The sequence below is a fragment of the Argentina anserina genome, chromosome 5 (assembly GCF_933775445.1).
Source record: "Argentina anserina chromosome 5, drPotAnse1.1, whole genome shotgun sequence".
Taxonomy (NCBI): Eukaryota; Viridiplantae; Streptophyta; class Magnoliopsida; order Rosales; family Rosaceae; genus Argentina; species Argentina anserina.
Window position 1 is genome coordinate 14893316 of NC_065876.1, and position 27893 is coordinate 14921208.

General features: G+C 39.0%; 4 protein-coding genes across 5 annotated transcripts; all 4 read left to right on the forward strand.

Annotated features, from left to right (window-relative positions):
- The first annotated feature begins 951 nt into the window (after nt 1–951).
- LOC126793203 (disease resistance protein RPM1-like) lies at nt 952–4843 on the forward strand. Its single transcript, XM_050519659.1, has 2 exons — nt 952–1408; nt 2222–4843. Exons 1-2 carry the CDS (start codon nt 964–966, stop codon nt 4630–4632), a joined length of 2856 nt encoding a protein of 951 aa, XP_050375616.1. The 5' UTR covers nt 952–963; the 3' UTR covers nt 4633–4843.
- Nucleotides 4844–6087: 1244 nt separating this feature from the next.
- Nucleotides 6088–9129, forward strand: LOC126793202 (disease resistance protein RPM1-like). Its single transcript, XM_050519658.1, has one exon. The coding sequence runs from the start codon at nt 6146–6148 to the stop codon at nt 9002–9004; it is 2859 nt and encodes a 952-aa protein (XP_050375615.1). The 5' UTR covers nt 6088–6145; the 3' UTR covers nt 9005–9129.
- A 1069-nt stretch (nt 9130–10198) lies between these two features.
- LOC126793201 (CRM-domain containing factor CFM3, chloroplastic/mitochondrial) lies at nt 10199–14678 on the forward strand. 2 transcript variants are annotated; one of them, XM_050519655.1, is made up of 9 exons: nt 10199–11591; nt 11788–12253; nt 12342–12472; nt 12682–13032; nt 13117–13273; nt 13359–13651; nt 13734–13793; nt 13879–14022; nt 14220–14678. In XM_050519655.1, exons 1-9 carry the CDS (start codon nt 10356–10358, stop codon nt 14313–14315), a joined length of 2934 nt encoding a protein of 977 aa, XP_050375612.1. In that variant the 5' UTR covers nt 10199–10355; the 3' UTR covers nt 14316–14678. The 2 variants fall into 2 exon arrangements, with proteins under 2 accessions (XP_050375612.1, XP_050375614.1); XM_050519657.1 differs by having other exon boundaries at nt 13879–13968.
- A 6063-nt stretch (nt 14679–20741) lies between these two features.
- On the forward strand, nt 20742–21290 carry LOC126795580 (DNA-directed RNA polymerase subunit alpha-like; the record flags this gene model as incomplete). Its single annotated transcript, XM_050522391.1, is given in 5 exon segments — nt 20742–20784; nt 20787–20827; nt 20829–20888; nt 20890–21217; nt 21220–21290. Coding segments are annotated over 5 exon segments (543 nt in total), but the record flags the coding sequence as incomplete, so codon positions are not given.
- Nucleotides 21291–27893: the final 6603 nt, after the last annotated feature.

Sequence of the window (27893 nt, forward strand, 5' to 3'; positions counted from 1 at the left end):
AAATCCATTGTTGGATTTGATGCTTGACTGTCCTTTTGTAATTTTTGTGCACCAAAATAGCCTTTTCAAGTTTTGAAAAGCTATTAGCCAAAAGGATTTTGTTTGATAATAGGGAAATTTGCATATGTGCATACACATTGTTTGGATTACCTTGATTATTACGTTTGAACTTTTGTCTTGTTCTCCCGTGCTTGACCTACAGTAATCACCTCGATCGGGGTAAAACTTGGAATATTATGTAGGTTTTAACTTTGAAGTAAGAATAGATAGTTGAGAATATAGGAACTCTCAGCTAGTTTAACTATTCCTTTTATTTTTTATGTTAAACTTCGAAAATATTTAGTCAGTCTCTTAATTTTTTGTGAATATCAGAAGTTCTACAGTTGAAGGGTGATTGGCATCTGTCAATGCATATTATTGATTACTGGGTGAGGCTTGAGTTTTACGTGATGATGTAAACATATATAGACTTTTTTGGTACACTCCAACTGCAATTATAATAAACTGATCTTTTTTAAAAATTTGATTTAATCTTGTGAATTCATATGATGTGTTAAATTTTTGAAGTGAAACTTCCTTAATATTGCATGCAATGATTTATATTTTGCATTCTTCTACTCTATCATTATTTGTTGCATAAACTCGATCATTTCCTTGTTTTGGTGGAATTGAAAGAGTTGAAGGTGTAATTTCCATTTAATTTTTTTTGAAGTTGTTAATATATGCCGGATGAATATGAAAATAATATTTTTCGTGAAAAAGTCACATAAAATTGTGTCTGTTATTTAATTATTTCATTGTCATTTTTATTAATCATGACTTCTGCGTGAAGCAATTGACACGTCAGTTGCCAAAATTTTGGCGTATGCAAATGGCAATAGAGAGGACTTCTTACCTCTATATAAACATAATCCCCAAACTACTTGAATTCCTTTTTGGATTGCCCAATAACTTAGTGAGTGAATGTCAGAAAGTGCAGTCAGCTTTCTACTGAACAAGATTTCTCCTTTTCTCACAAATGGAGTTCAACTCTTGGGAGGGGTTCGAGAAGAACTTATATACCTAAATGCAGAATTAGAGCGCATGAGGGCCTTACTGAAGAATGCTGATGCTATTGAAGAAGGTGATGAAGAACTCAAAGTATGGATAAAGCAGATTCGAGAGGTTGCTCATGATGCAGAAGATGTTATAGATGAATTCACACTCCTCCAAACATGTCACAATCATGGGCACTCACTATATTATGCTTTAGAGTTGGTTTCTTACAGTGTTAAGAACCTGAAAGCGCATTATCGGGTTGCCAAAGAGTTACAAATCATCAACACCCGAATTAAGGAGATCTTTGCAGTGCATAAAACACTTCGTCCTAAACTTATTGCTGCAAACGACTCCATTTTTGCTAGTTCAGGTAACACTTCACTGTCATGTATCTTTGTATGCTTCTTCTGATCGATTTGATTCCAAATTCTCATCCCAAAAAATTTCTCTAGGGAACTTGGTTAAAAGTTATTTTCTTTATTTAAGACATTGTAGATCAGCATTTTCTGGTTGTATCTAAAGCATCTAGGTAGTAGATGGATTTTCAATATTTCCAAATATGAGATGCCACCCTAAATTAATACTTTACTGCCATGTACCTTTGAATGATTAAAGAGATAATTTTAACCTCAAATTGATATTGCTACCTGAAACTTGACTAGAAGTCTCGCATTTATATAAGTCTTTAAGATACTGTAGATTAGCATTTCCTCTCTTATTTAAAGCATTTAGGTTGTTTGATGCAGCCATGTAAGACAAGCTGACAAGAATTGTAGGCTAGGTACAACAGTACTCTGAAAAAGAAATATAAACCCTAGAGAACGTTTGAGAGAAACGTTGCAGAGAGTACCTGTCCGGCTGCGCGTCGGCGTTGACGATGGCTTCCGAAAGCAGACCACATGTTAAATTGGATGACTTAATCTAAATGATTGTTAGATGGTTCGGTTACAAAGGTGGTGGAGGAGGGGTTAAAACATGAGTGATGGTTATTATATTTGGTTTTCAAAACACAACACGATCTTTTGATATCTGGAATTAAATATAAATTGGTGTAATTTTCTTTTGGGGATCAAAATATAAAAATCTTCTTGTTATACCACAGAAATGAGATATCTACGCCAGGTCGTGTGCTAATATATCTTCTTCTCATCTCTTTCTTCATTACTTGATTTTCAATCTACAGGTTGCACATGGCATGATCGGCGAGATGATGCTCTTCTTTTAGACGATGCCGATGTTGTGGGCATAGACGAGCCTAAGCACCTATTGGTCAGCTGGCTGGTCAAGGGTGACTGTGAACGTGAAGTAATTTCAGTGACAGGAATGGGTGGTATGGGGAAAACTACCTTGGTGAAGAAAGTGTACGATGATGTAGAGGTGAAGAAACATTTCAAACCCCGTGCCTGGATCACAGTTTCTCAGTCTTTTGAAGCACAAGATCTCCTTAAGGACATCATTCGAAAACTCCACTCAGAAATTGGGAGGGGAGTTCCAGAAGGTGTAGATGGCATGCATACCAATAAATTGAAAGCAATAATCAAAAGCTTGCTGCAAAAAAGGAGGTACCTGATTGTTCTTGATGATGTATGGCACACCAACGTATGGGATACTGTAAAATATGCTTTTCCTAATGGAAAACTTGGCAGTAGAGTCATGATCACTACACGTAAATCTGATGTAGCATCAACCTCTTGCTCAGAATCCGGAGGCCATGTCTATGAGGTGAGACCCTTGCCTGCTGAGGAGGCTTGGGAACTGTTCAATAGGAAGGCATTTCAGAGGAAATCATGCCCGCTTTATTTGGAATCATTCTGTAATGATATTCTTAAAAAGTGTGAGGGTTTGCCCCTTGCAATCGTGGCAGTAAGTGGGGTTTTGGCTACAAAAGACCAGCGCAGGATAGATGAGTGGGATAATATTTGCCGTAGTCTTGGAGCTGAAATTCATGGCAATGATAAACTTGAGGATTTGAAGAAAGTCCTTTCTCTCAGTTTTAATGATCTTCCTTATAATCTGAAGGCATGTTATTTGTGCTTGAGCATCTTTCCGGAGGGTCATCTGATTAAGCATATGAAAATCATTCGCTTGTGGATAGCAGAAAGATTTGTTGAAGCTAGAGAAGGAAGAACATTGGAGGAAGTAGCTGAGGACTACCTCAAAGAGCTCCTGAATAGAAACTTGATGCTAGTGGGAGGCACAACAAGCGATGGGAGGGTCAAAACTTATCGCATTCATGACCTTTTGCGAGAGATTATTGTCTCAAAATCGAAGGATCAAAATTTTGCATCCATAGTGAAGGAGCACAACACAATCTGGCCTGATAGAGTTCGACGGTTGTCACTTCACAATGTACTACAAACTGTGCGGCAAAGCAGGTCATTTCCTCAACTTCGTTCCTTGTTTATTTTTGGGGCAGTCTCAAGGTCATCTATGTGTAAAAACCTTTCCAATGGCTTTAGATTGCTTAGGATGTTAGATATAGAAGCTGCACCTATACAGACATTTCCAAGAGAAATCATGGACCTGTTTTATTTGAGCTATCTTAGCTTGAGGAAGACTCAGGTGAAAGTCATTCCCAGAAGCATAGGGAATCTACGGAACCTGGAGACATTGGATCTCAAACATACTTGTGTCACCGAGTTGCCTGTTGAGATACTAAAGCTCCAAAAACTTCGCCACCTCCTAGTTTATCATCTTAAGATTACATCTTATGCACACTTTAATTCCAAGTTTGGCTTTAAGGTTCTCTCAAGTATAGGAGATTTGCAAGCCCTGCAAAAGCTATGTTTTATTGAGGCAAATCAAGGTGGTGAGATGACAATAAGGGACTTAGCTAAGCTCAAGCAACTTAGGAGGTTGGGAATTATTAAACTGAGACAAGAAGATGGATTCGCTTTATGCTTATCGCTTGAAAGTTTGACCAAGCTGCGTTCATTTTCTGTAAATTCTGTGGGAGAGAATGAGATAATTGATCTCCAACACCTGTCTTCTCCTCCTCAGTTTCTTGAGCGACTATACCTGACAGGTCGTTTGGAAGAGTTACCAAGTTGGATACCTTCACTACATAGTTTGGTGAAGTTATTTTTGAAGTGGAGTCGGTTGAAGGATGACCCGATGGTCCTTCTTCAAAATTTGCCAAACTTAGTTCATCTTGAATTGCTTCAAACATGTGATTGTGTCTTGTTGTCATTCAAGGGTGGAGGATTTAAAAAGCTCAAGGTTTTGGGTCTTGACAAATTTGACAAGCTTAGATGCGTGAAGGTGGAGAAAGGAGCAATGCCATGCCTTGAAAGGCTGACAATCCAACGATGTGAATTGTTGAAGAGGGTACCATCAGGAGTTCAAAACCTTACCAAACTGAAATCACTTCAGTTTTTTAACATGCCGTATGAGTTAATCTCAAAACTACGGCCAGACGGTGAAGGTGAGGATTATGGAAAAGTTGCACATATCCCAGAAGTATATTCTGCCTACTGGAGAGATGGTGGTTGGGATGTCTATCCAATAGAGAGTTTCAAGGAGATAGAAAATAGTCCCTCAGCAGCTAGTACAGTTAGGAGAAGCCATGAACTTCGTCCTCTTCGGAAGGTTTAGATTTGATACATGTCAAATTGTACATATGCTTGTATATATCATTGTAACAAAGTTAATCACAATATATAAGTGCATTTGCTTTGATGTGAAGATGACTGTAGATACTTGTATTATGTAACAAACTGAAGAATAAGGTGTACTATTTGCCCGCCACTCTTCTTTGAATGTACAAATAATTGGAACGAATGAATGTCCATAGATACCTAAACAATTCTATCTAATTATTGAATACAAAATATATATGATTGTGTAAAGTGAAGATTCATTACTCTATATCAGTGCAAAGTTTGCTCAACTGTTGAACAATTACTCATGAAGTCCGGCGAAATACTTCTTTCTTACTGCTAGCTAGTATGCCATAGTCTACCTTGCTTGTAGAGATCTTTTGAGCTTTGCTACGAGTAGGAATCATAGTTCAATGCTCATTTTCTTTCTAACGGGCACTATACTTAATTGATCGCTCGCCTTTTTCAACTTTTAATTTATTTTTGTATTTTATTTTTCAAATGTTCGTTATAACTTTAAAGGATTGCCATTAGTCTACATCAAAGGTTGGAGAATTACGTACTAATAGTTGCGATCTTTCCAGGAAAGACAACGCTTATCTTAGACTTGCCTGTAAAATCCGCTATACAACATCAAGTGAAATCATCAGGTAGTTACTAATATTGGGTGCGGAAGCAGCCACAATAGCGACAAGTACTTATCCGTTGCATTGTAACAACTTGTTCGCAAAAGGGACATATTATTATTGAATTAGAAAATACATACAAGAAAATTGATAGGAGTCCTAAACACAAGGAGGTTAAGCTACTAAAAAATGGATGTCACAATTACATATTCTACAGATGACAAGCATCACCACGAAATCGATGCAGGGATATATTAATAGAATTAACTTTTGAATTTAATCCTTATCTTTATTTGCAGTATATTGTTTGCATGATTTGTCAAGTTTTGAGGTATTGGTGCAAATGAATGAAACGTACAAGTGGTTTAAAACATCATCATTTTTTTTATGAGGGAGTCACTTTCATATTCCAGCCTTCTACATAGACTAAACCAACCAATATATCAATCTCAATGTTTATATGTTGTCTGAAAACTCAGTCAAGCTATTAATTATTTGTTTGCAGATGCATGTGATCTGTTTAGTATCACGATCAGAACAATGATCTTGTGATTGAGCTGAGCAGAGGAAATAACCATGAAGCTACTAAATATTTCATAGAGAAATTATGAACTGTGTTAGTTTCTAGGAAAGTTCCTTGAATTATTGCAGTTTAAATTGCATGAACCATTCGCAGTTGGAAATTACTACGATAGCTTCCCAGAAAGAAAAACCAAATTAAGTTGACCTTACTTCTTCAACTTGGTTTCTTACACAAGAAGGTATTTGTAAATTTCTATATATATTCCAAGGTGCACTTCAATTATTTAACCCCAGAATCTGAACTCTAAAAATCATGTGAGGAAAAAAGGGTAGCAAAGTTAGTGAAGAGAGAGTTCGATCATGGCGGAGTGTGCAGTCAAGTTTCTGCTTGACAAGCTTGCACCGCTTTTTGAAAATGATTTGCAACTTTTGAGAGGAGGGGTTAGGGAGGAAATTGTGTATCTAAGAGGAGAGCTGGAGCGGATGACAGCTTTTCTGAGGGTTGCTGATGCATATGAAGAGAGTGATGAAGAACTCAAAGTATGGGTCAAACAACTAAGAGATATTGCTCACGACAGTGAAGATGTTCTTGATGAATTTACACTTCTGCAGGCGCATAATCATGGAGAGGGGTTATATGGTTCACTTCATAGACTTTCTTGCTGCATTAAGAACACAAAGGCTCGGTACCGAATTGCTTCTGAATTACAAGGCATCAACTTGAGAATCAGAAAAATCTCAGAGGTTCATAAAAGACTCCGTCACAAATTCAGTGTGGCTGATCAAGGTGCAGGGTCCAACACTGCATGCAATACATGGGATGACCATCAAGGCGATGCTCTACTTTTAGAGAAGACTGATATTGTGGGCATTGACAAGCCCATGAAGCAGCTGATTGAGTGGCTAGTCAGGGGTGGTTCTGGACGTGAAGTAGTTTCTGTGGCTGGAATCGGAGGGATGGGGAAAACAACCCTGGCCAAGCAAGTCTATGATGCTGCAGAAGTGAGGAAACATTTCAAAGTTCGTGCTTGGATCACTGTTACTCGGGCTTTCAAACTTGGAGAACTCTTAAAAGACATGGTTCATCAACTTTACAGCGCAATTCGCAGGCCAGTACCAGATGGAATCAATAACACGAACAACAATCACTTGAAAACAATAATCAAGGAGTTTCTGCAGAAAAGGAGGTATCTCATTGTTTTAGATGATGTATCACACTTGCATGGATGGGATGCTGTGAAATATGCATTGCCTAACAATACTTCTGGAAGCCGAGTCATTCTCACTACTCGAAATTCAGAAGTAGCCTCTTCAACCAGTGTGGAGTCTGGAGGGAAAGTCTACAATTTGGAGCCTTTACCCCAAACGGAGTCTTGGGAACTTTTATGCAAGAAGACATTCCAGGGGAAATCATGCCCTCCTCATTTAGAGGAAATTTGTACTTATGTATTAAAGAAATGTGAGGGAATGCCCCTCGCAATAGTTGCAGTCAGTGGCGTATTATCAACCAAGGACAAGCGTCGGATTGATGAGTGGGATATGGTTTGCCATAGTCTTGGAGCTGAAATTGAAGGCAATGACAAATTGAGAGACTTGAGAAAAGTACTTTCTCTCAGTTTCAATGATTTACCGTACTATCTGAAATCTTGCTTCTTGTACCTGAGCATCTTTCCAGAGGATTATCTAATTGAGCACATGAGGCTTGTTCGATTATGGATGGCGGAGGGATTTGTTGAACCAAAAGATGGCCATACATTGGAAGAAGTAGCAGAGGACTACCTCAGTGAACTACTGAATAGAGGCATGATTCAAGCAGCTGACACAACATCTGATGGAAGGGTCAAAAACATTCGTGTTCATGATCTTTTCCGAGAGATTATCACCTCTAAGATAAGGGATCAGAATTTTGCCACAATATCAAAAGAGCAAAATCTTTCCTGGCCTGATAAAGTACGACGCCTGTCATTGCACAACTCCATGCAATATGTGCAGAAAAACAGGTGTGTTTCTCAACTGCGCACTCTAATTTTGTTTAGAGTTGTTGAGAAGCCGTTACTGCATAAGTATTTTCCTGGTGGGTTCAGACTTCTTAATGTTCTAGATTTGCAAAATGCGCCTCTAAATGTTTTTCCAGTTGAAGTTATCAACCTTTTCTTTTTGAGGTATCTGAGTTTGAAAGGTACCAAGGTGAAAACCATTCCAAAGTTCATCGGGAAGCTTCAAAACCTGGAGACCTTGGATCTTAAACATTCTCTGGTTACTGAACTCCCAGTTGAAATCTTGAAACTTGAACATCTACGTCATCTCCTGGTATATCGTTATGAATTTGTACCTTATGGAGATTTTCACTCAAAATATGGTTTCAAGGTGTGTGCGAAAATTGGGGTTTTGACATCCCTTCAAAAGCTCTGTTTCATCAAAGCAAATGAAGATGGTGGTGCCATATTGAGAGAGCTCAGGCGCCTAGTTCAGCTGAGAAGGTTAGGGATTGTACAAATGAGGAAAAAAGATGGAAAAGTTCTTTGCTCATCGATCGAAAAGCTGACCAGACTTTGTGCGTTGTCCATAACTTCAGTGGAAGAGGATGAGATCATTGATTTGCAGCATCTTTCTTCTCCTCCTCTACTGCTTCAGCGACTCTACTTGCGTGGACGGTTGGAGACAGTACCTCATTGGATCCCTTCTCTGCATAGCCTTGTCAGGTTGTATCTGAAATGGAGTAAGTTAAAAGATGATCCCCTTGTATTCCTTCAATATTTGCCAAATTTAGTGCACCTCGAACTCTGTCAGGTGTTTGAAGGAGACACATTATGCTTTGAAGCTGGAGGGTTCAAGAAACTCAATCATTTGGGTATCGACGAATTTGAGGGACTGAAATGCATACAAGTGCAGTTTGGAGCAATGCCTTCTGTAAAAAAGCTAAGCATCCAGCGCTGCAAATTATTGGAGAAGGTGCCATCAGGCATTGAACACCTGAGCAAGTTGAAGGTGCTTGAGTTTTTTGATATGCCAGAAACATTGATCAATACGCTACGTCCACATGAGAAGGATAATGACTATTGGAAAGTCGCACACATCCCAGAAGTTTATTTCACCTACTGGAAAGAGTGTGGATGGGAGGTCTATCCTCTAGAGGGTTTGAGTGAAGGAGAGAATTTTCCTCATGATCAGCCTAGTTCTGTCATGAAGAGTCATGAACTTGAAACTCGTTGGAAGTGATATTCAGTTACTTGGATTTGGTATTGATCATCTTGTGTGTGTATATTCTTGGATTTGGTATTGATCATCTTGTATGTGTGTGTGTATATATATTCTTGGATTTGGTATTGATCATCTTGTATGTGTGTGTGTATATATATATTCTTGGATTTGGTATTGATCATCTTGTTTGTGTGTGTGTATATATATTCTTGGATTTGGTATTGATCATCTTGTATGTGTGTGTATATATATTCTTGGATTTGGTGTTGATCATCTTGTTTGTGTGTGTGTATTGTACATAATTGTAAATTCGACTTGTACATAAGGTCATTGTAAATCGTAAATAGTCATTGTAGATAACGTTCTTAACGAATAGAACCAAAGAGGAACAGGAGCTCAAATTCAGTCATTAGCATTTAGGAAACTTGGGAATTTGCAGGGATTGCACCAGTTAACTGGTTGGACTGCAGAGCAAGAACACTAAGGTTCTTCAAATCATATAGATTCAAACCTGTGATTGAAAATTATGTAAGAAATGGGAGGATAAGCACATAAATCAGACAACAAACTGATGTGCTCTCCCCAAACTGATTGTTCCATGCATTCAATTTGCTATCTAGCTTTTGGATACCAAATTACTACACTGAGTGAAAGAAATGCTAGTAGCGTATTGTTGTTAAGGAAAACATAAAAAGCAAAAAAGTTTGCAATCTTCTGTATCTAAAAACCAAAAGTACACTTCTTTTATTATTGTGGGTATGATGGGAACAAAACTCTTCAGCAATGCAGAAACTATTCGTAAGTTTAAATACACAAGTACACTGTGCACACATACACAAAGTCCAAATCTTTCGCCACAAATTATTTAACAGAGGTAAATAGTCCTATTCACCTACTTTCTACACACAGCAGGCCCATGCATTCTGAAACAGCCAAAAATCTCGTACTCTGTGAAACAAACAAAGTTCAAATATTTTTACGACACCAAAAATGCTTACAAAATCGTTATACACAAATGAAAATCTAAAAAATCACAAAAATCCATAAAAAAACACAGATCTTTTGGGTGAATAGATAAACTATTTGACAAGAAACTCATGAATTCACCATACCAAAAAAACTCAATCGATCTAAATAGTTGATTAAAACCTTGTAGCAAAATGTAGCCATTTGTAATAATATCTGCTCTTATGTGAAGGGTGGGGTTTTCTTTTATCTTGTTCCCTTTTGTTCTCTTCTCCTCTCTCGTTCTGTACTTGGTCGGCTACACAAATGGTTTTGCGCTCTTAAAACCCAAATCCAACTCAATCAAATATCTCTGAACTTGTTGTGCTGCAACCCAATTGCATAACATGAGCAGATTGAAACCATGACTGAAACTTTAATCTCACTGCCCATGTCGCTTTCCTTATCTTCACTGAACCCAACCACTACTTGTTCCTCTTCTTTCACCTTCAATGCCAGTCACTGCTTTCTTCACTCTTCCACATCATGCAGAGCTCACAAGTTCAGAGTTTCATGTAAGACTGTTCAGACTGAGTCTCAGCCTCAAAGTGTCAAGGTTTCTATTGAGCCCACAAAGAAGAAGAGGAAGCCAAAGCCGAGCTTCTATCAGCAAATTCAGAACAAATGGTCCATGAAGGTGGGTTCCCCAAGAGACAAGTTTCCATGGGAAAAACAGGAGGAATCAGAAGAAGAAGAAGAAGAAGAAGAATGGGGGAGACAGCAATCAGAGGTTAGAGTTTCTGAACCAGTTGATCAAGAAGAGAGCTTTTCTTTGCCAAACACTGTAAAGTTTGCTCCTTGGGCTCATAGAAGCAATCCCATTAAGACCCCCCAGTTTGATTATGAGCCTGAAATCTATAAACCCAGTGTTGTAAAGAGTGGCATTGCTAATTCTGGTAAAGGGTTTAGTAAAGTTGGAAACTTTAGGCAAGAATTTGGTGGTAATGGTAAAGTATATAGGGATATTGATGATGCTTCAGTTGGGATTTCGGAAGTGAAAAAGATTATGGTTTCCAAGAAATTTGAGCAAGAAGTTGATAGGAGTGGGAAATTGGAGAGACAGTTTGATGAAATTTCAGTTGGGGTTTCGAAAGAGGAAAAGCCGATGATATCAAAGAGCTTTGAGCATAGTAATGGCAAATTGGAAGGGCAAATTGATGAAATTTCAGTTGGTGTTTCGAGAAAGGAGGAGACAATGGCTTCAAAAGGGTTAATTGGTGTTGTTGTGGATGAAGCTTTATCTGAGGATAGTGAGAATGATGAAAATGTTGAAGCTATTGTGTCTTCTGGTACTGATTCTCGAGCTTCTCCTCGGTTGCCTTGGGAGAAAGAAGGTGGATTGGTTAATGGGGAAGGTGGTAAGACAAGAAAGAAGTGTAGTAACACGCTTACGGCTGAGGCAACCCTTCCAGAGCATGAGCTGAAGAGGCTGAGGAATGTTTCTTTGAGGATGCTGGAGAGAACTAAAGTCGGAGCTGCCGGTATCACACAGAATTTGGTGGATGCCATACATGAGAAGTGGAAGGTGGATGAGGTGGTCAAGTTGAAGTTTGAGGAGCCGCTTTCACTCAACATGAAAAGAACTCATGGGATTTTAGAGGTTGGTGTTGGTACATTGTTATATATCTTATACTCTGATTATGATACTTTCAGCTGACTTGCAGTATCTGTATTCTTTTCAATCGGAGATGCAATAGTGATGATGTAGATTACAGCTATGTTGTGCATTGTGAATAAGTAGTTTGCATTGAGTGGCCTGGTAACTTGTTTAGGGTTATCTTTTTTTTCTGTGACAGAATAAAACTGGAGGTTTGGTTATATGGAGATCTGGCAGTTCAGTAGTGTTATACAGGGGAATATCATACAATCTTCAGTGTGTCAAGTCATATACCACGCAGAGCCAGACTAATTCACATATGTTGCAAGACAGAGTAGGCACACAAAATGTAGGACTGAAGGATGTGGCTAGTACTACAGAACTTTTGAGTCCAAATTCTCCAAAGTATTTGAAGAACTTATCTAAAAAAGAACTCATGGAGTTGAGTGATCTGAACCATTTGCTAGATGAGTTGGGCCCACGGTTTAAGGATTGGATAGGACGTGAGCCGTTGCCTGTGGATGCTGACTTACTTCCTGCAGTGGTTCCGGGATATCAGACGCCCTATAGACTTCTCCCATATGGGGTAAAACGAGGTCTGAGAGACAAGGACATGACAAAATTTCGTAGACTTGCCAGAGATGCACCTCCACACTTTGCTCTAGGTATGTAAGACCTAATGATGTGGTTTTGATTTGAATAATTATATATATCATCTTTTAGGTATTTTGCATGTAATATGACTTGTTACAGGAAGGTGTAAAGAACTGCAAGGTCTGGCTAAGGCTATGGTGAAGCTGTGGGAGAAATGTGCTATTGCAAAGATAGCCATCAAACGTGGAGTACAGAATACACGTAATGAAATAATGGCAGAAGAACTCAAGGTGACACCTTCTCAACTTCTTGAATATAATGAATATTATTTACACACAAACACATCCAAGCTAATGCATTTAATTTTCTGTTTCCTACATTTGGAGACTGTTGACCTATGTTCCTACTATAGCAGATGTTACACACCTGCCAACCTTGTCATGTAGACCCATTCGTTGATCCTTGCATTGCTAATAGCCATTTCATTTAAAATGTGTAGAGATTGACAGGGGGTACACTTCTCTCTAGAAACAAAGATTTCATCGTCTTTTACAGGGGAAATGATTTCTTGCCACCTGTTGTTACTGGAGTACTGAATGAGAGGAGAGAATTAAGAGATCTCCAACAAGATGAGGAGGAGCAAGCACGACAAATGACCTCTGACTACATTGAGTCAAGATCTGGAGTTTCTAGTGGCCAGTTGGTTGCTGGAACCCTTGCTGAAACAATTGCAGCAACTACTCGCTGGAGGAACCAGCTAACGATTGAAGATGTTAACAAAATGACAAAAGATTCAAATTTGGCTCAATGTGCATCTCTAGTTAGACACCTCGAGAAGAAATTGACTCTTGTAAGTCAAAATTACAATGTCTGTTGGTCTAAAATCTGGACATCTTTATAAATGTGACATGTTTCCAACCCTGTATGGTTTTAGGCAAAAGGGAAGCTCAAAAAGGCTGAGAAGGCTTTAGCAAAAGTGCAAAAAAATTTGGCTCCAGCAGATTTGCCAGATGACTTGGAAATCCTAACGGATGAAGACAGATTCTTGTTTCGTAAGATCGGTCTGAGTATGAAGCCCTACCTACTTTTAGGTAAGAACTACTTATACAGCTGTCCTTTAAATTTTAATGAATTTTTAGGGGAGAGGAAAGTTAAAGCTGAGGATTTTTTTTTCAGGGAGGCGAGAGGTTTACTCTGGTACCATAGAGAATATGCACTTGCACTGGAAGCATAGAGAGTTGGTGAAGATAATAGTAAGAGGAAAAAGTTTTCAGCAAGTCAAGCATATCGCAATCTCTTTAGAAGCAGAGAGTGGTGGGCTGCTTGTCTCTCTTGATAAAACTACCAAAGGGTATGCAATTATTGTATATCGTGGGAAGAACTACCAATGCCCTCTTCCATTAAGGCCTAGGAGTTTATTGACGAGAAGACAGGCATTAGCTCGGTCAATTGAACTACAGAGACGCGAGGTGACCTTAAAAACGAATTACTTGTATTTGAGATTTATATCTGCGACTTATTTTGTTTTTACTCATTTCCTATATTCGGCAGGGATTGAAGCACCATCTCTCAGATTTACAGGAGAGAATTGAGTTGTTGAAATCTGAACTTGTAAGAAAGGCATTGTTTAATAGAAATTGGAATACAGTGATCTTGTAGTTTCATTGATTATAGTCTATCTCTTTCTGGTGTTCAGGAGGACATGGAAAACGGGAGAATGATTGGCGATGGAAGAACCCTTGATTCAACATTAGATGATTCTCTTTTCTCTAGTGACAAAGAAGAGGTATGTGAACCATCTATCCGGTTGCCACTAACCGATTACTTTTTGGTGGACCAGGTATTTGCTATTTCTGGTCTTACTGCACTAATTCTCATTCACAATAAACTATCATGTGAAGATTGCTATTTTAGTCTTGGATTGCCTCTTTTTATATGTTTACTTATGTAGCTTTGTATTGCAAACTAGGAACAGATTCTATAAATGGGATTAATAAGTTGCTTCTGCTTCTGCTTCTGATTTTTTTTTTCAACCAGGATGAAGGGGAAGAAGCATATCTCGAAGTATATGATAGTGGCAACGAGGATAACTATGACGAATATGAGATTGTTGAACCACCAGCTGATTGTTAATTCAGAGATGATGATCTTTGTGATTGCAGACACAGAAATCTAAATAGCTGAGGAATGCATGAGTTGTCATGAAAGTATATTTTGTGAACTCAAGATGATTTCCGAGGTCCGAGCGTAAATGTATCCAGCAAAAGTACATCAACTGCTGTTTAGAGCTTTGAATGCAGCTAAGAAGGTTTTCCAAAAATGAGTTTAGCAATTCAACTATTGAAACTTCAGAGGTGAAGATTGTGAAACTCCTATACTGTTTGGTCTACAATATGTAGTTGATGCTAATAACTCGGATCAGTCGGATGGTGGCCAACTGACTGAACGCTGTAATAATGATCAGCTCCTTGTATAAGATATTTACATTTAACTTGTTGAGGTTTATCCTATCCTGCCGTTCCCTATAATATACGAGGATTGGAAAATTACAAAAGGATATCTAGATACATACATTACGTATGTACTTCCACGTATTACTAATATAAATACTTCCAAGTATATGTATCAATGTATTTACCCCCATTGAATAGAGATACTCGTGCTTCTTGTAGTCCCATGTGTTTATACTTTAAAACGTGACGGTCTACGTAGTTTATAGTTGTGTTATTTTACTTCGTGATAAGAAATTCTGATTAGTTTATGGTATTCTTGTCCTTTTCCCATATTCCTTGGGGAGGGAAGCTCATTTTTTAGGAGGGAGTCTGACATACATGCACAGCTTCACCATTATATATGGGCAGCGAGAATATTCTGATATGTACAGAAGTGATTATACAGCGGGTCGGTATTTTTTACACGGTAGAGTTGGATCATGTCCGTCCACTTACGGCCATGAATCCCCATGATCATCTGGGTTCTGCATTTGACGCATCTTACAGAATGAACATGTCGACAGTCATGCAGCGATATGAATCTCGGTTGGACGAATCGAACCATACAAGGGCAAGGCCAAGTGCAATAGGAACCCAACCAGTGTTTGATTATGAACATATATGATCCACGCAGGTACAGTAGCAACATGTATGACTTCCCAGGGCACCCCTTGAATTTACTTATGGTTCTCACCAAAGCCTCTCAAACCGGAATGCAGCAGCAGGTTGGATTGAATGAGTGAACAGCAGGGTTTCTTCCACAATGTTAATTACACATCTTCCGATATCTTCTGCAATAATCCTGCATACAAACTAGGGTATTTAGATGTGTACGTTACCTCTTGTTGCCTGACTTGCCTTTTGTGGCTTGCAATAGAAACTAGGGTAAGAATTGTGTACGTGATCAGTGATCACCTGTATATGACAGGAAATCTAAGAATCTAGGGTACTGTATTTTTAGTTCATTGAAATATAATAAAATCGTGTGAGCTGATGAAAAAACGAGATATGAAAGGGAGAATTTGGGCAGGTGTAGGCGTGTAGCAACTGCGCCGGCAAATAAATAGAAACAAGTAATTCGACCATTCGACCGCCAAATAAATTCTGTTTCATTTTTTTCTTTGTTCAGTGGCTACACATCTTTCTGGCTAAACGTTTTGGAACCTTGTTCCTGTTACATACGTTGAAAACCTAGCTAGCTATCTAGGTGCACGTACTGCTAGGGTTCAGCGACGTCGACTGGAACTAGCTAGGACTTTCTAGTTTCCTTCAAGCTCCTGCAAATTCCAACGCATAACGATGGTTGAAGACATAGCGCAGGCGCGCAGCTAGCAATGCTGTTTGCAGCACTGGCATGGCTCTCTTTCTGATAGTGTTGAAAGTGACACTGATGATTTGGGGGAGGGGTTATGTACTGCCTTTTGGGAAGAATGCTGGATCAAAAAATGATGTAAATGGGACGTCTAGCTAGGCACAATGGGTGCGCGCGGTCTACTGTTTTGAACTTCTGATTATGGCAACAGAGTCTGGTAGCTAGCTTTCAGATTTAAGCAAAGACAGGAGTGCAATAGGCTTTTGCAAGGGAGCAAGCCAAGCTTCTTCAATTGTAGGATATTGTTGGTGTTGATGACTAATATGATGGACCGGTAGATGCATGTAGAGACGCCGCCGACATGCCGGCGCGGTTACCGTGGTCCGTGGGTGACCGTAACTGGTTTGCCAACTTCGAACCTTCAAATTATATTTTTAGGTGACAATTTAATTAGCATCCTTGTAACGAAAAACAAAAAGATGAAAATGCTCGAAAAAATAAAGACACACTGGCGCGTACGCAACAATGTAATCCTCCGTGTTCTTGTTCTTAGTGTAATTAGGTTAGCCAACGTAGATTAATGGCTATATGCGTACCGACAATGTATATATGTTATGGAGTACGTGATCCGCAGTGTTCATGCATGGCTCGATTTATGGGATTTTCCCAAGTTTGTTTTTGACTTTTGTTTGTAAATTTTTGGGGAATTGACCAAATGAATACGAACATACTAAAATGTGACCAAATGAATTTAATGTGCCCATTTCAATGTTTATATTGAAAATTACATTAACACCTAAGTAGCACGGACACGGACACGAATGTCCGTATTGGACACGATTCGATACGTAGACACGGCATATAGAAATTTTTTGGACACGGACACGTGGTGGATACGTTAATTAAATATTATTTTTAATATATATTTATTTATTTAAAAAAATATTTTATAAATTTAAAAGTATTTAGAATTTTAGATGTATATATATGTCAAAGTGTGTATTAAAATGATGAAAACATAACTTGTTAGAATGACTAAGGACTTGATAAGTACATTTGATAACCAAGGTTCGAATCCCACCACAAACATTCTTATTTTTATCACGAGTTTCTCTCATTATATATATTAAAGTGTGCATAAATATAACAAAAACTGAATCTGTTGGAATGGTTAAGGAGTTGTTGAATGCCTTGGATGACAAAGGTTTGTTTCTCACCATAAGCACTTTCATTTTTATTATGAGTTGATGCGTGTCCGCGTGTCTGATTTGGATACTCGCGTGTCCGGGCCGTATTCAAAGTCAGTTCGCGTGTCCGAATGCGGACACGCGTATTGGGGCGTGTCCGTGTGTGTGTCTGTGTCGGACACGCGATACGCCACTGCAATGGCGTGTCCGTGGAACCTAGATTAACACCCTTATTCTTAGTCGACTATTCTCTCACTTATCCGTTACTCCTCTCTCATTCCTCTCTTATCTCTTTCTCACTTCACTCCCTAGATTCTCTCTCTCTCTCTCTCTCTCTCTCTCTCTCTCTCTCTCTCTCTCTCTCGGCCTCGCTGCCGACGTCGTTGTCTCCTCGACACACCGATCTCAAAATTTCAATGTCGCCACCGCTCTCCTAGCCCAGTCATCAGCGACTGCATATACCTAGATAATGACGAGTCATCAATCAGTTTTGATGATGTCAATGGAAGCATTAGAAACGCTAATCAACCGATATGTCGTTGAGGCAATAACAACGAGTCTTTGTTGTTCGACTATGGATCCTCCATCGCCAATTGGTTTATTTCGGTTCCAGATCATCACCATCTCATCATCCTAGCCACGAAAGAAAAGAAGCTTTGCAATTGTAATCTTCAACGGTGATGTCAAGGTCAAGGTCAAGGTCTCAGTTGAAGGTTGTCTCAAATCTGGGGAGTGAAGTGAGAGAGAGAGATAAGAGAGGGAACACAACATATCATAAGAAAAGGAAGGTGAAGGTAAGAGAAATCGGTGTTGTAGTTTGGATTAGGGATCAGAAAGCCTATGCAGAGTGGCTTTGCTTTGATGGCTTGGCACATTAATTAGAAAGGTTGAGGAGGAAATCAATAATTAAATCATGGAATTTATTTGTGCCAAAGTCTTTTGAGTCTTTACATGTTTGAATTGTTTATCCTTAATTAGGCACAGAAGGAAGCCTAGAAGGAAAATAGTTAACTATTAAATGTTTACCGCACGGTCTGCACCCAGTAAAAAAAATAACATGTTTATTGAGGGTCAGTAATTTCACTAATTTGTTATTGAGGGTTATTGAGTGTTAGTAATTTGTTATTATGGGTTACTGGGGGTCAGTGATATGAATATTGGGAGTCAGTAATTTATTATTATGGATTCCTGGGTGTTAGTAACATGATTATTAAGGCGTTAATAATTTATAATTGTGGGTTACTGGGGGTCAATAATTTATTTCGGCGACAATACCCATAGTCCGGCGATCGGAGCTCAGAGTCCAGCAATATTCCGTCAAAAAAGCCTTGCAACTACATGAAACGATAGTTTGCGCTTGTATAATTTGATGTAAAATATCATCTTAAATTGTTTTGGGGCTGATGTGGTTAATGCCACATAATTTGGGATGAGTTTTTGGTATAGAATTTTCGTGTCCCAGGCATTTTCTTTGTAGTATATAATAATATATCTAACAATTAGTACTCTTTATAAACTAAATTGTTTCCAATTTTCATCGAACAATAAAAAAAAAATACCAGAGCTGGGGGTATAACTAGGCTGTGCGAAATCGGTTATGGCCTTACGGGTGTGCGGAAGTGAAACATTTGGAAACGCGAAAGCGTTTTTTTTTTTTCAATTTTTTTAGGAAGCGAGTACATTTTGAAAATGTTGAAATAAAAATTATATATACATATATTATATCAAAAAATAAATATAATAACAAATTTTTAGTTTAACTCAAAATTTCAAATCACTTAAATAACTTAGTGTTCTACATTTGAAATAACATAAATATAATGAGAGATCTAGGTATTAACAAGAATGAGGGATGGTTGGTGACTTGGCGGGAGGTCGAAAATATGTCGAAATGAGTCATTTGACTCGACGAAAATAAGTCTAGTCCTTCATTTAAAAAAATCTTTATTTTATCGGAAATGCACGGTTCTATTTTTGAAGCTTGCATTTCCACCGCGTTTCCAAAACTTCTTTTTCTGAAATCGCGATTCCGGGCGTTTATCATCGCAATTCCGTAGTGGTTATGCTTCGGAAGTGGTTCCCATGCGTTTCCGTGCAACCTAGGGGTATAGCACCCCACCCAGATAAATCATTTCACATTTCCATTACAGAGTAAAAATAGTACTATGATAAATTATTTCACGGAAAATGATTGTTGGCCATAACATTTTTGGCCTCAATGGCCTTAATACTAATTAGCGCCCTGTCATGTCACCTGTACACATCACTAATTTTCAAAATCCTGCCATGTAAAAATAAAATAAAAGGACAATTATGATTATTTTGACTATATGACTATATATATATTTACAAGTGTTCGACTATTGTCACCCCACAATCTTCTTTATTCACCTCACAATTATATTTCAACCCAAATATTCCACGTTTACCCTTGGAAACTAAAAAATTATAATAAAGCAAAAAATATTTAACGATAAATAAAATTAAATAGTTATTTAGATTTTAGTATTAAGCACATGCAACACCTCAAACAACTCGTCATATGACCGTTTGGTACAATTTTCTTGCATATTGTATATTCTAATTAAGGTCTTTGTTCTTAATCTTCAATATTGTCGCTATATATATTATAAACCCTGAACTATATGTATATTATAGAAAACATCAAGCAAAAAGAATGAAAGTTATATAGAAAATAAGTGATTGCGAAGAAATTTGAATAGATAATGAATTGTCAAGTTTGACAATTTCTATCCCAACCGAAATGTTAATGAAAAATATTGTTATACTATGTTGCTTCATCAAAAGATTCATATGAATAATATGAAAGAGGGAGCCAAAGGAGTAGAAAAGAGGGAGGAGAGAGAAATAAGGAAATATGGAGGGTGTAACAACCCAGTCCACATAGCTGAGGATATTGTCTGCTTTAGGCTCACTGGCCTATATAGTTTTGTTCTTGAGATAGCACCTCAAAACACGTCCTCAGTATAGGAAGTTGACCCTGTTCATATAAGCACAACTTCCACTCTCTTGGGTTGGGATTTGTGACCTACATGTCTGCTAGCCTCCTAGCCAGGTGTCACAATCCACCCTCCTTAAGGAGCCGACGTCCTCAACGCACACTTCCAGCCACGGATAAACTTTGATATTATATATAATAGCTCAGTCCACATAGTTGAGAATATTATTCGCTTTGGGCCCCATGCCAAACGAGCACCCCACAGGTCCGCACATATTTGTTCATAGGGATTTCACCCTATAACGCGTACTGTGGAGTAGTTGCCAGTGCCCTCCAAGCACTCGCTCGCTCACAGTTGGATATTGTCTGCTCTGGGCCCCATGCCAAACTAGAACCCCACATGTCCGCACAGATTTGTTCCTAGGGCTATCTTCTAAAACGCGACCTCAATATGGGAAGATGACCCCTTTCATATAAGCACAACTTCCACTCTTCCACAACGATACCATAGTTTGAAACCGGCCAAGCCCCATACTTGGATGTGAGACAAAAAAAATCAGGGGAATGTATGGTTAGTAGTTTAAGATGGCGATTGGGTGAATATGAAAAATCGAGAGGAATCGTGGATATCATATAAATATGGCCAATAACTTTCAGACGGTAGTTATCATGTAGATGTTGTATTCATGCCCACCCCGAAATGTGAATCATAGTATTCATTCTTATGTGAATGGGAATGAAAAACAAGAGATACTTTTTTATCAAAATATGGACAAATGGAAGTTTAACTCCTAAAGAAGCACTTCATGAAGACTCTCGGAATTTGATTGATTGATTTATTCCCTTTTCACATGCAGAAGAAGAAAACTTCTATTTCGAAAACAATCAACACAAAGTTACTTTACCCCTTTTTACTTTTCATGGTAAATTGGCTAATCTAAGAAAAAGTAAAAAAGAAATCACATTGAAATATATTTTTATTGACCAATTAGAATTCCCCCCCCCCCCCGGGGTCTATAATTGCCTCAAAAGGTCCAACATACATACATTATTGGACCTTTTAAATAACAGTCAAGAAGATCTTATGAAAAAAAATTGCGCATAGAAGATGTAAAACATATATTAAATATTCTAGAAATAAAAAAGAATTTCAAATAAATACTTTTTTTCTAAACTTTTGTCTAAAAAGATAAAATTTTGTTTTTGGCTATTTTGAAGAGCTAGAAGCTCATATGAGGTAAGAATGACACTGAACCCTTGAATTGCATTAATATAAGAATAGATAAGCTTCCGTTTTTCAGATATAGTGGACAAGGTGGCTATATACCAGTTGTGGTGGTTGAAGAATGGTGCGGGCTTCATGGTAAAAAAACCTATGTTTACAATGTAGGTTAGAGACTCCTCAAAAACTATAATGGGAAAGACACAAAGAGCAATAACATAGAGACATAAAGCCATTGTTGATTTCATGGTTGAGTCTCTATGAGAGTGCGTAGGAAGGACTTAAATAGTGATAGGTGGGAAAATGGAGAGTACGACAGATCTGTCATATTTCACATAACATTGATACCATATGTAATAGCTCAGTCTACATAACTAAGGATATTATCCGCTTTGTGCCCACTAGCCCGCATGGTTTTGTTCTTGAGGTAGTACCCCAAAATGTGTCATCTAAATTAGCTTTCAGTGCCCTCTAAGCACCCGCCCACTCATAACTGAATATTGTCCTCTCTGGGCCCCATGCCAAAAAGGCGCCTCACAAGTCTACATGGATTTGTTCCTAGGACTTTCCCCTAGAATACGTCCTCAGTATGGGAAGCTGACATTGCTCATATAAGCACAACTTTCACTCTCTTAAGCCCAGTCCACATAGTTGAGGATATTGTCCGCTTTGGGCCCACTGGCCTGCACAGTTTTGTTCTTGAGGTAGCACCTTAAAACACGTCTTCCATAGTAGCTTCCAGTGCCCTCTAAGCACCCGCCCATTCACAACCAGATATTGTCCGCTCAGGGCCCCATGCCAAACTGGTACCCCACAGGTCCGCACAAATTTGTTCCTAGGGCTTTCCCCCTAGAACACGTCCTATGTATGAGAAGTTGACTTTGCCCATATAAACACATCTTCCACTCTCTTACGGGCGATGTGAGATTTGTGACCTACCTGCCTGCTAGTCTCCTAACCAGATGTCATAGAGGAGGATAGAAATGTTATAAATAATGAAATTAGTCTGGGCTCATGTCATGTTTGACATGAAGAGGCGCTTTGGCTCATCGTTCAAAAAACTCTTCTTAAAGCATCTTCAATGAGAGATGCCAAATTTCATAGACATATTTGAATTTGACTATTCAGCTAGAAATTTGACAATTCCTTAATTTCTACCTCAAACAAACTGTTAAAAGAAATGTATATAAAATTATTTTTATTTGAATTTTTATTAGATACACCTTTTTTTTTTGGAATACTTGATGCAGGAGCATCTACTGATGTCACAGGCATGCCTAAGAGGAAGGTTCAAAGTCCACCATATCTCAAGGATTATGTTAGAAAGTAATGCAAGATCTTTTTCCCTTATTATCTAGATTTATATTAGATTGTATGTTTACTTATTTAGGTAGAGCATTATTCCGGGTATCTTTTATTTCAGTAGTTTCCCTTCTAGCAGGACTCTTCCTCTTCATATACCAGCAGCCGTGTAAGCCTTTTGCATGATGCTTTTGATATATTGAATACATAATTGCAGCCTTGGCAACATATTGTAAGAGTGTTCTGTTATTTCTGGTGGGGGTGTTGTGATATTGTTATTGATCTGTGCCTCTGGATATTCAACCCCATTAGTTGGTACCAGAGCTCGGTTGGAGGTGGTGGATTCCATGGCTAACAACAGGCGCGGTTTTGGGGGATTCCGAGGGGAGGGTCATGACAACGACAACAACAACATGGAGGAAATTAGGAGAGCACTTCAACAGCTCAGTGAGCGAATGGCTCGCATCGAAACTCAAGGCCGGAACAGAGGGGGTTTCGACGGGGAACGGGAGGAAAATCCTTTTCATCGCCGTGCTCTTAGGGATGAGACGGGTGAAGGGGGACATGGCAACAAATCTTTTGATATGAAAGTGGATCTGCCAGAGTTTGAGGGGAGGATCCAACCTGAGGAGTTTATCAATTGGCTCAATACGGTGGAGCGGGTCTTCGATTACAAAGTAGTTCCTGATGAAGACAGGGTGAAGATGGTTGCAATCAAACTAACAAAACAGGCCTCTGCGTGGTGGGAAACATTGAAGCTTCGGCGCGAACGCTTAGGAAAGTGAAAGATTAAGTCTTGGGAAAAGATGAAAAAGGCAATGAAGGAGAAATTCTTACCAGACAATTATGTACAAGATTCCTTTATGAAGTTACATGGCTTGAGGCAAGGTCTTCGATCTGTTGATGAATTTACTGAAGAGTTTGACCTCTTGAGTATGAGATGTGCTGTGACTGAAACAGAAGAGCAGACGATTGCACGGTACCTTGCAGGGTTGAGGAAAGAAATACATGATGTTTTGGTGTTACATCAATTTTGGTCCTTTAATGATGTGTACAAGTTGGCAATCCAAATAGAGAAACAACAAAAGCCTCAGAATAAGCGTGTTGGGGCTGAAGATTATGAGCAAAGAAAATTTGGGGCTGCGAAGATGATAACAAATGCGGAGCATGGAAAACCTATGGAAGTACAGAAAAATCTACCTCAAGAGAGTCGTACTTTGAAATATGGAGGTAGGAAGAATGTCAAGTGTTTTAAGTGCTCGGGACTAGGACATATTGCGTCCGAATGTCCTAATCGGAGAATCGTCAGTTTAGTAGAGGAATTGGGTGAGTCAAGCGATCGAATAGATGGGCCACCAGTGTATGACGACTATAAAGAAGAAGCTGATGAAGAAATCACATGGTGTGACCATGGCGACTCACTGGTAATCCGCAGGGTGATGAATACTGTAAAGGTGGAGGAGAATCCTAATTGGTTGAGGCACAACATCTTTCATACGAAATGCACAGCTAATGGAAAGGTATGTCATGTTATTATTGATGGAGGGAGTTGTGAGAATATAGTGTCAGAAGAGATGGTCGATAAACTTAGTTTGAAGACAGAGCGAAAGCCAGAATCATATAAGCTCTCATGGTTCAAGAAGGGGAATGATGTGATTGTTAACTAGCGATGCTTGGTGACGTTCTCTATTGGTAGAAAATACCAAGATGCGCAGTGGTGTGACGTGGCTCCGATGGATGCATGTCATTTGTTGTTGGGGCGTCCTTGGCAGTTTGATCGTAGAGCAATACATGATGGATACAAAAATACTTATAGTTTTGTCAAAGATGAGGTGAAGGTAATCTTGGGGCCGTCTAAGTCTGAGAGCAGTCCAAAGCCAACCAAAAGGGAGAATATGAGTTTTTTGTCTATGGGTAAATTCCTTGGAGAATCTGAAGACAATGGTGGCGAGTTATACTTACTCATTGTGAAAGACACATGGCCAGATCATCTCAATATTCCTACGGAGTTAACGCCTATCCTACAAGAATTTAGTGATGTCATTCCAGATGAGTTGCCTGCAGGGTTACCACCAATGAGGGATATCCAACACTGTATTGACCTTGTCCCGGGGTCTAGCCTGCCTAATAGGCCTTACTACCGTATGAGTCCGCAAGAATATGAGGAGCTCAATAGACAAGTGACAGAATTACTAGAAAAAAGGGTTATCCGGGAGAGTATGAGTCCGTGCGCGGTTCCAGCATTACTCACACCTAAGAAAGATGGGACATGGCGTATGTGTGTCGATAGTAGAGCCATCAACAAAATTACAGTGAATTATAGATTTCCCATTCCTCGCTTGGATGACATGCTGGATCACTTATTCGGGGCAAAGATATTCTCAAAAATTGATTTGAGGAGTGGCTATCATCAAATAAGGATGCGGACTGGTGATGAGTGGAAAACTGCATTCAAGACTCGTGATGGTTTATTTGAATGGATGGTTATGCCGTTTGGTTTGACAAATGCCCCAAGCACATTTATGCGCTTGATGAATCAGGTATTTCGACCATATATTGGAAAATTTGTTGTGGTGTATTTTGACGATATTCTTGTCTATAGCCCGGATGCATCTCAACATGTTGATCACTTGAAGAAGATTTTTGAAGTACTTAGGGAACAAAAGCTTTATGCCAACCTGAAGAAGTGTGAGTTCCTTACTGAAAGTTTAATATTTTCTGGGCTATGTTAGTTCTGCTGATGGTATTAAAGTAGACAACAAAAAAGTTGAAGCTATCCTCGAGTGGCCTACACCGCAGTCTATACATGATATTCGGAGTTTTCATGGGTTAGCCTCATTCTATCGCAAATTTATTAGAAATTTCAGTTCTATTATCGCACCTATGACGGATTGTCTGAAGAGTAACATATTTAACTGGACTGAGGCAGCAGAGAGGAGCTTCCAAGCTATCAAACAGGCCATCACTAATGCACCTGTGTTGGTATTGTCGGATTTTCAGAAAATTTTTGAGGTTGATTGTGATGCTTCAAAGATTGGTGTTGGGGCAGTTCTAAGCCAAGAAGGAAAGCCGGTAGCATTCTTCAGCGAAAATCTCAATGAGACAAGGCAAAGGTACTCTACTTATGATATTGAATTTTATGCAATTATGCAAGCTCTTCGGCAGTGGCGACAATATTTGATCTATAAAGAGTTTGTCCTGTACTCTAACCATGAAGCATTGAAATTTATTAATGGTCAACACAAGTTGAATCGAAGGCATGCACAATGGGTAGAAGAACTTCAAGAGTATGACTTTGTGATCCGGCATAAATCTGGGGTTCAAAATAAAGTGGCAGATGCCTTGAGTCGCAAGGAAGCCTTGCTATCAATCATGGGAGCCCAAGTGCTTGGGTTTGAGCAATTAAAAGAGCTATATAAGGATGATTCTGATTTTGGGAGTACGTGGGCAGAATGTGTGGCATCAAAACCCACATCTGATTTTCATATCAAGGATGGATACTTGTTCAAGGGAAGTCGGCTCTGCATCCCTAACTGCTCTATGCGTCTCTTGATCATCGAAGAGCAACACGGTGGTGGTTTGGGAGGCCATTTTGGGCGTGACAAAACACTAGCACTAGTTAATGACAAATTCTATTGGCCAAAGCTATCTAAAGAAGTGTTGAGGTATGTGCAACGCTGCAGAACTTGTCATGTAGCTAAAAGTCATAGCCAAAACACAGGACTCTACACACCCTTGCCTGAACCTCAAGCTCCCTGGATCGACGTGAGTATGGATTTCATTCTGGGCTTACCAAGAACAAAGCAAGGATATGATTCAATTTTGGTAGTGGTGGATCGTTTCTCAAAGATTGCGCATTTTCTACCTTGCAAGAAGACCATGGATGCTAGTCATATTGCTCATATTTATTTTCGAGAGGTTGTAAGATTGCATGGCATCCCTAGCACCATTACTTCGGACATAGATACTAAATTTGTCGGGCATTTTTGGCGCACCTTATGGCGGAAATTGGGTACAAAGCTACAGTTTAGTACCACTCACCACCCCCAAACTGACGGGCAAACAGAGGTTGTGAACAGAAGCTTGGGAAACTTGTTGAGAGCCTTGGTAGGTAATAAGAAAACAGGTTGGAGTGAGTCATTAGCACAAGCTGAATTTGCATATAATAGCTCCCAACATCGTAGTATTAGCATGAGTCCGTTTGAAGCAGTTTATGGTCAAAACCCCACCAGCCCTTTGGACTTGGTCCCTTTACCCGTCAATGATCGGTTTAGTGGGGATGCTGTGGACATGGTTGAGTTTATTCAGAAGACACATGAGCATGTTCGGAAGTAGCTAGCAGAAAACAACAAGAGGTATAAAGAAGTTGCTGACAAACATCGCCGAGATGCCGAATTTCAAGTTGGAGATTTTGTTTGGGTTAATCTGAGTAAGGAAAGGTTTCCACGAGGGAAGTATGGCAAGTTGCATGATCAGGGTGGTGGCCCTTACAAGGTGTTGAAGCGTGCTGGGAAGAATGCATACGTGTTAGACCTCCCTGGAGAAATTGGGGTCTCACCAACATTTAATGTGGCTGATTTACAACTTTATCATGGGGAGAACACAATTACTAGCTCAGACTCGAGGTCGAGTTCTCTTCAACCCCAGGAGTCTGATGTAGGAGCATCTACTGATGTCACAGGCATGCCTAAGAGGAAGGTTCAAAGTCCACCATATCTCAAGGATTATGTTAGAAAGTAATGCAAGATCTTTTTCCCTTATTATCTAGATTTATATTAGATTGTATGTTTACTTATTTAGGTAGAGTATTATTCCGGGTATCTTTTATTTCAGTAGTTTCCCTTCTAGCAGGACTCTTCCTCTTCATATACCAGCAGCCGTGTAAGCCTTTTGCATGATGCTTTTGATATATTGAATACATAATTGCAGCCTTGGCAACATATTGTAAGAGTGTTCTGTTATTTCTGGTGGGGGTGTTGTGATATTGTTATTGATCTGTGCCTCTGGATATTCAACCCCATTAATACTCCTCATATGATTCTCTTCTTGATCTCCTCTTTCTCTCATGTTATCAATCCCTTTCTGCTTAAAATCTCCCTTTACTCCTCTTAATTATCTTTATCCAAACCCATTACTCATCCTTATAGATTTGATGAAACCCATAATTTCATATCTCAGGTTAAAAAGTAGATTTGATGAAACCAATAATTCCCAAATCTAGAACGAGTGTATATACC

What these genes read in the sequence shown, in the direction of transcription:
- LOC126793203 (XM_050519659.1), top strand. Translation starts at nt 964, where the DNA reads ATGTCAGAAAGTGCAGTCAGCTTTCTACTGAACAAGATTTCTCCTTTT. An exon ending in CTCCATTTTTGCTAGTTCAG is followed by an intron (nt 1,409 to 2,221) that starts GTAACACTTCAC and finishes TTCAATCTACAG; the next exon opens with GTTGCACATGGCATGATCGG.
- LOC126793202 (XM_050519658.1), top strand. Translation starts at nt 6,146, where the DNA reads ATGGCGGAGTGTGCAGTCAAGTTTCTGCTTGACAAGCTTGCACCGCTT.
- LOC126793201 (XM_050519655.1), top strand. Translation starts at nt 10,356, where the DNA reads ATGACTGAAACTTTAATCTCACTGCCCATGTCGCTTTCCTTATCTTCA. An exon ending in TTGAACTACAGAGACGCGAG is followed by an intron (nt 13,652 to 13,733) that starts GTGACCTTAAAA and finishes TATATTCGGCAG; the next exon opens with GGATTGAAGCACCATCTCTC. An exon ending in ATTACTTTTTGGTGGACCAG is followed by an intron (nt 14,023 to 14,219) that starts GTATTTGCTATT and finishes TTTTTCAACCAG; the next exon opens with GATGAAGGGGAAGAAGCATA.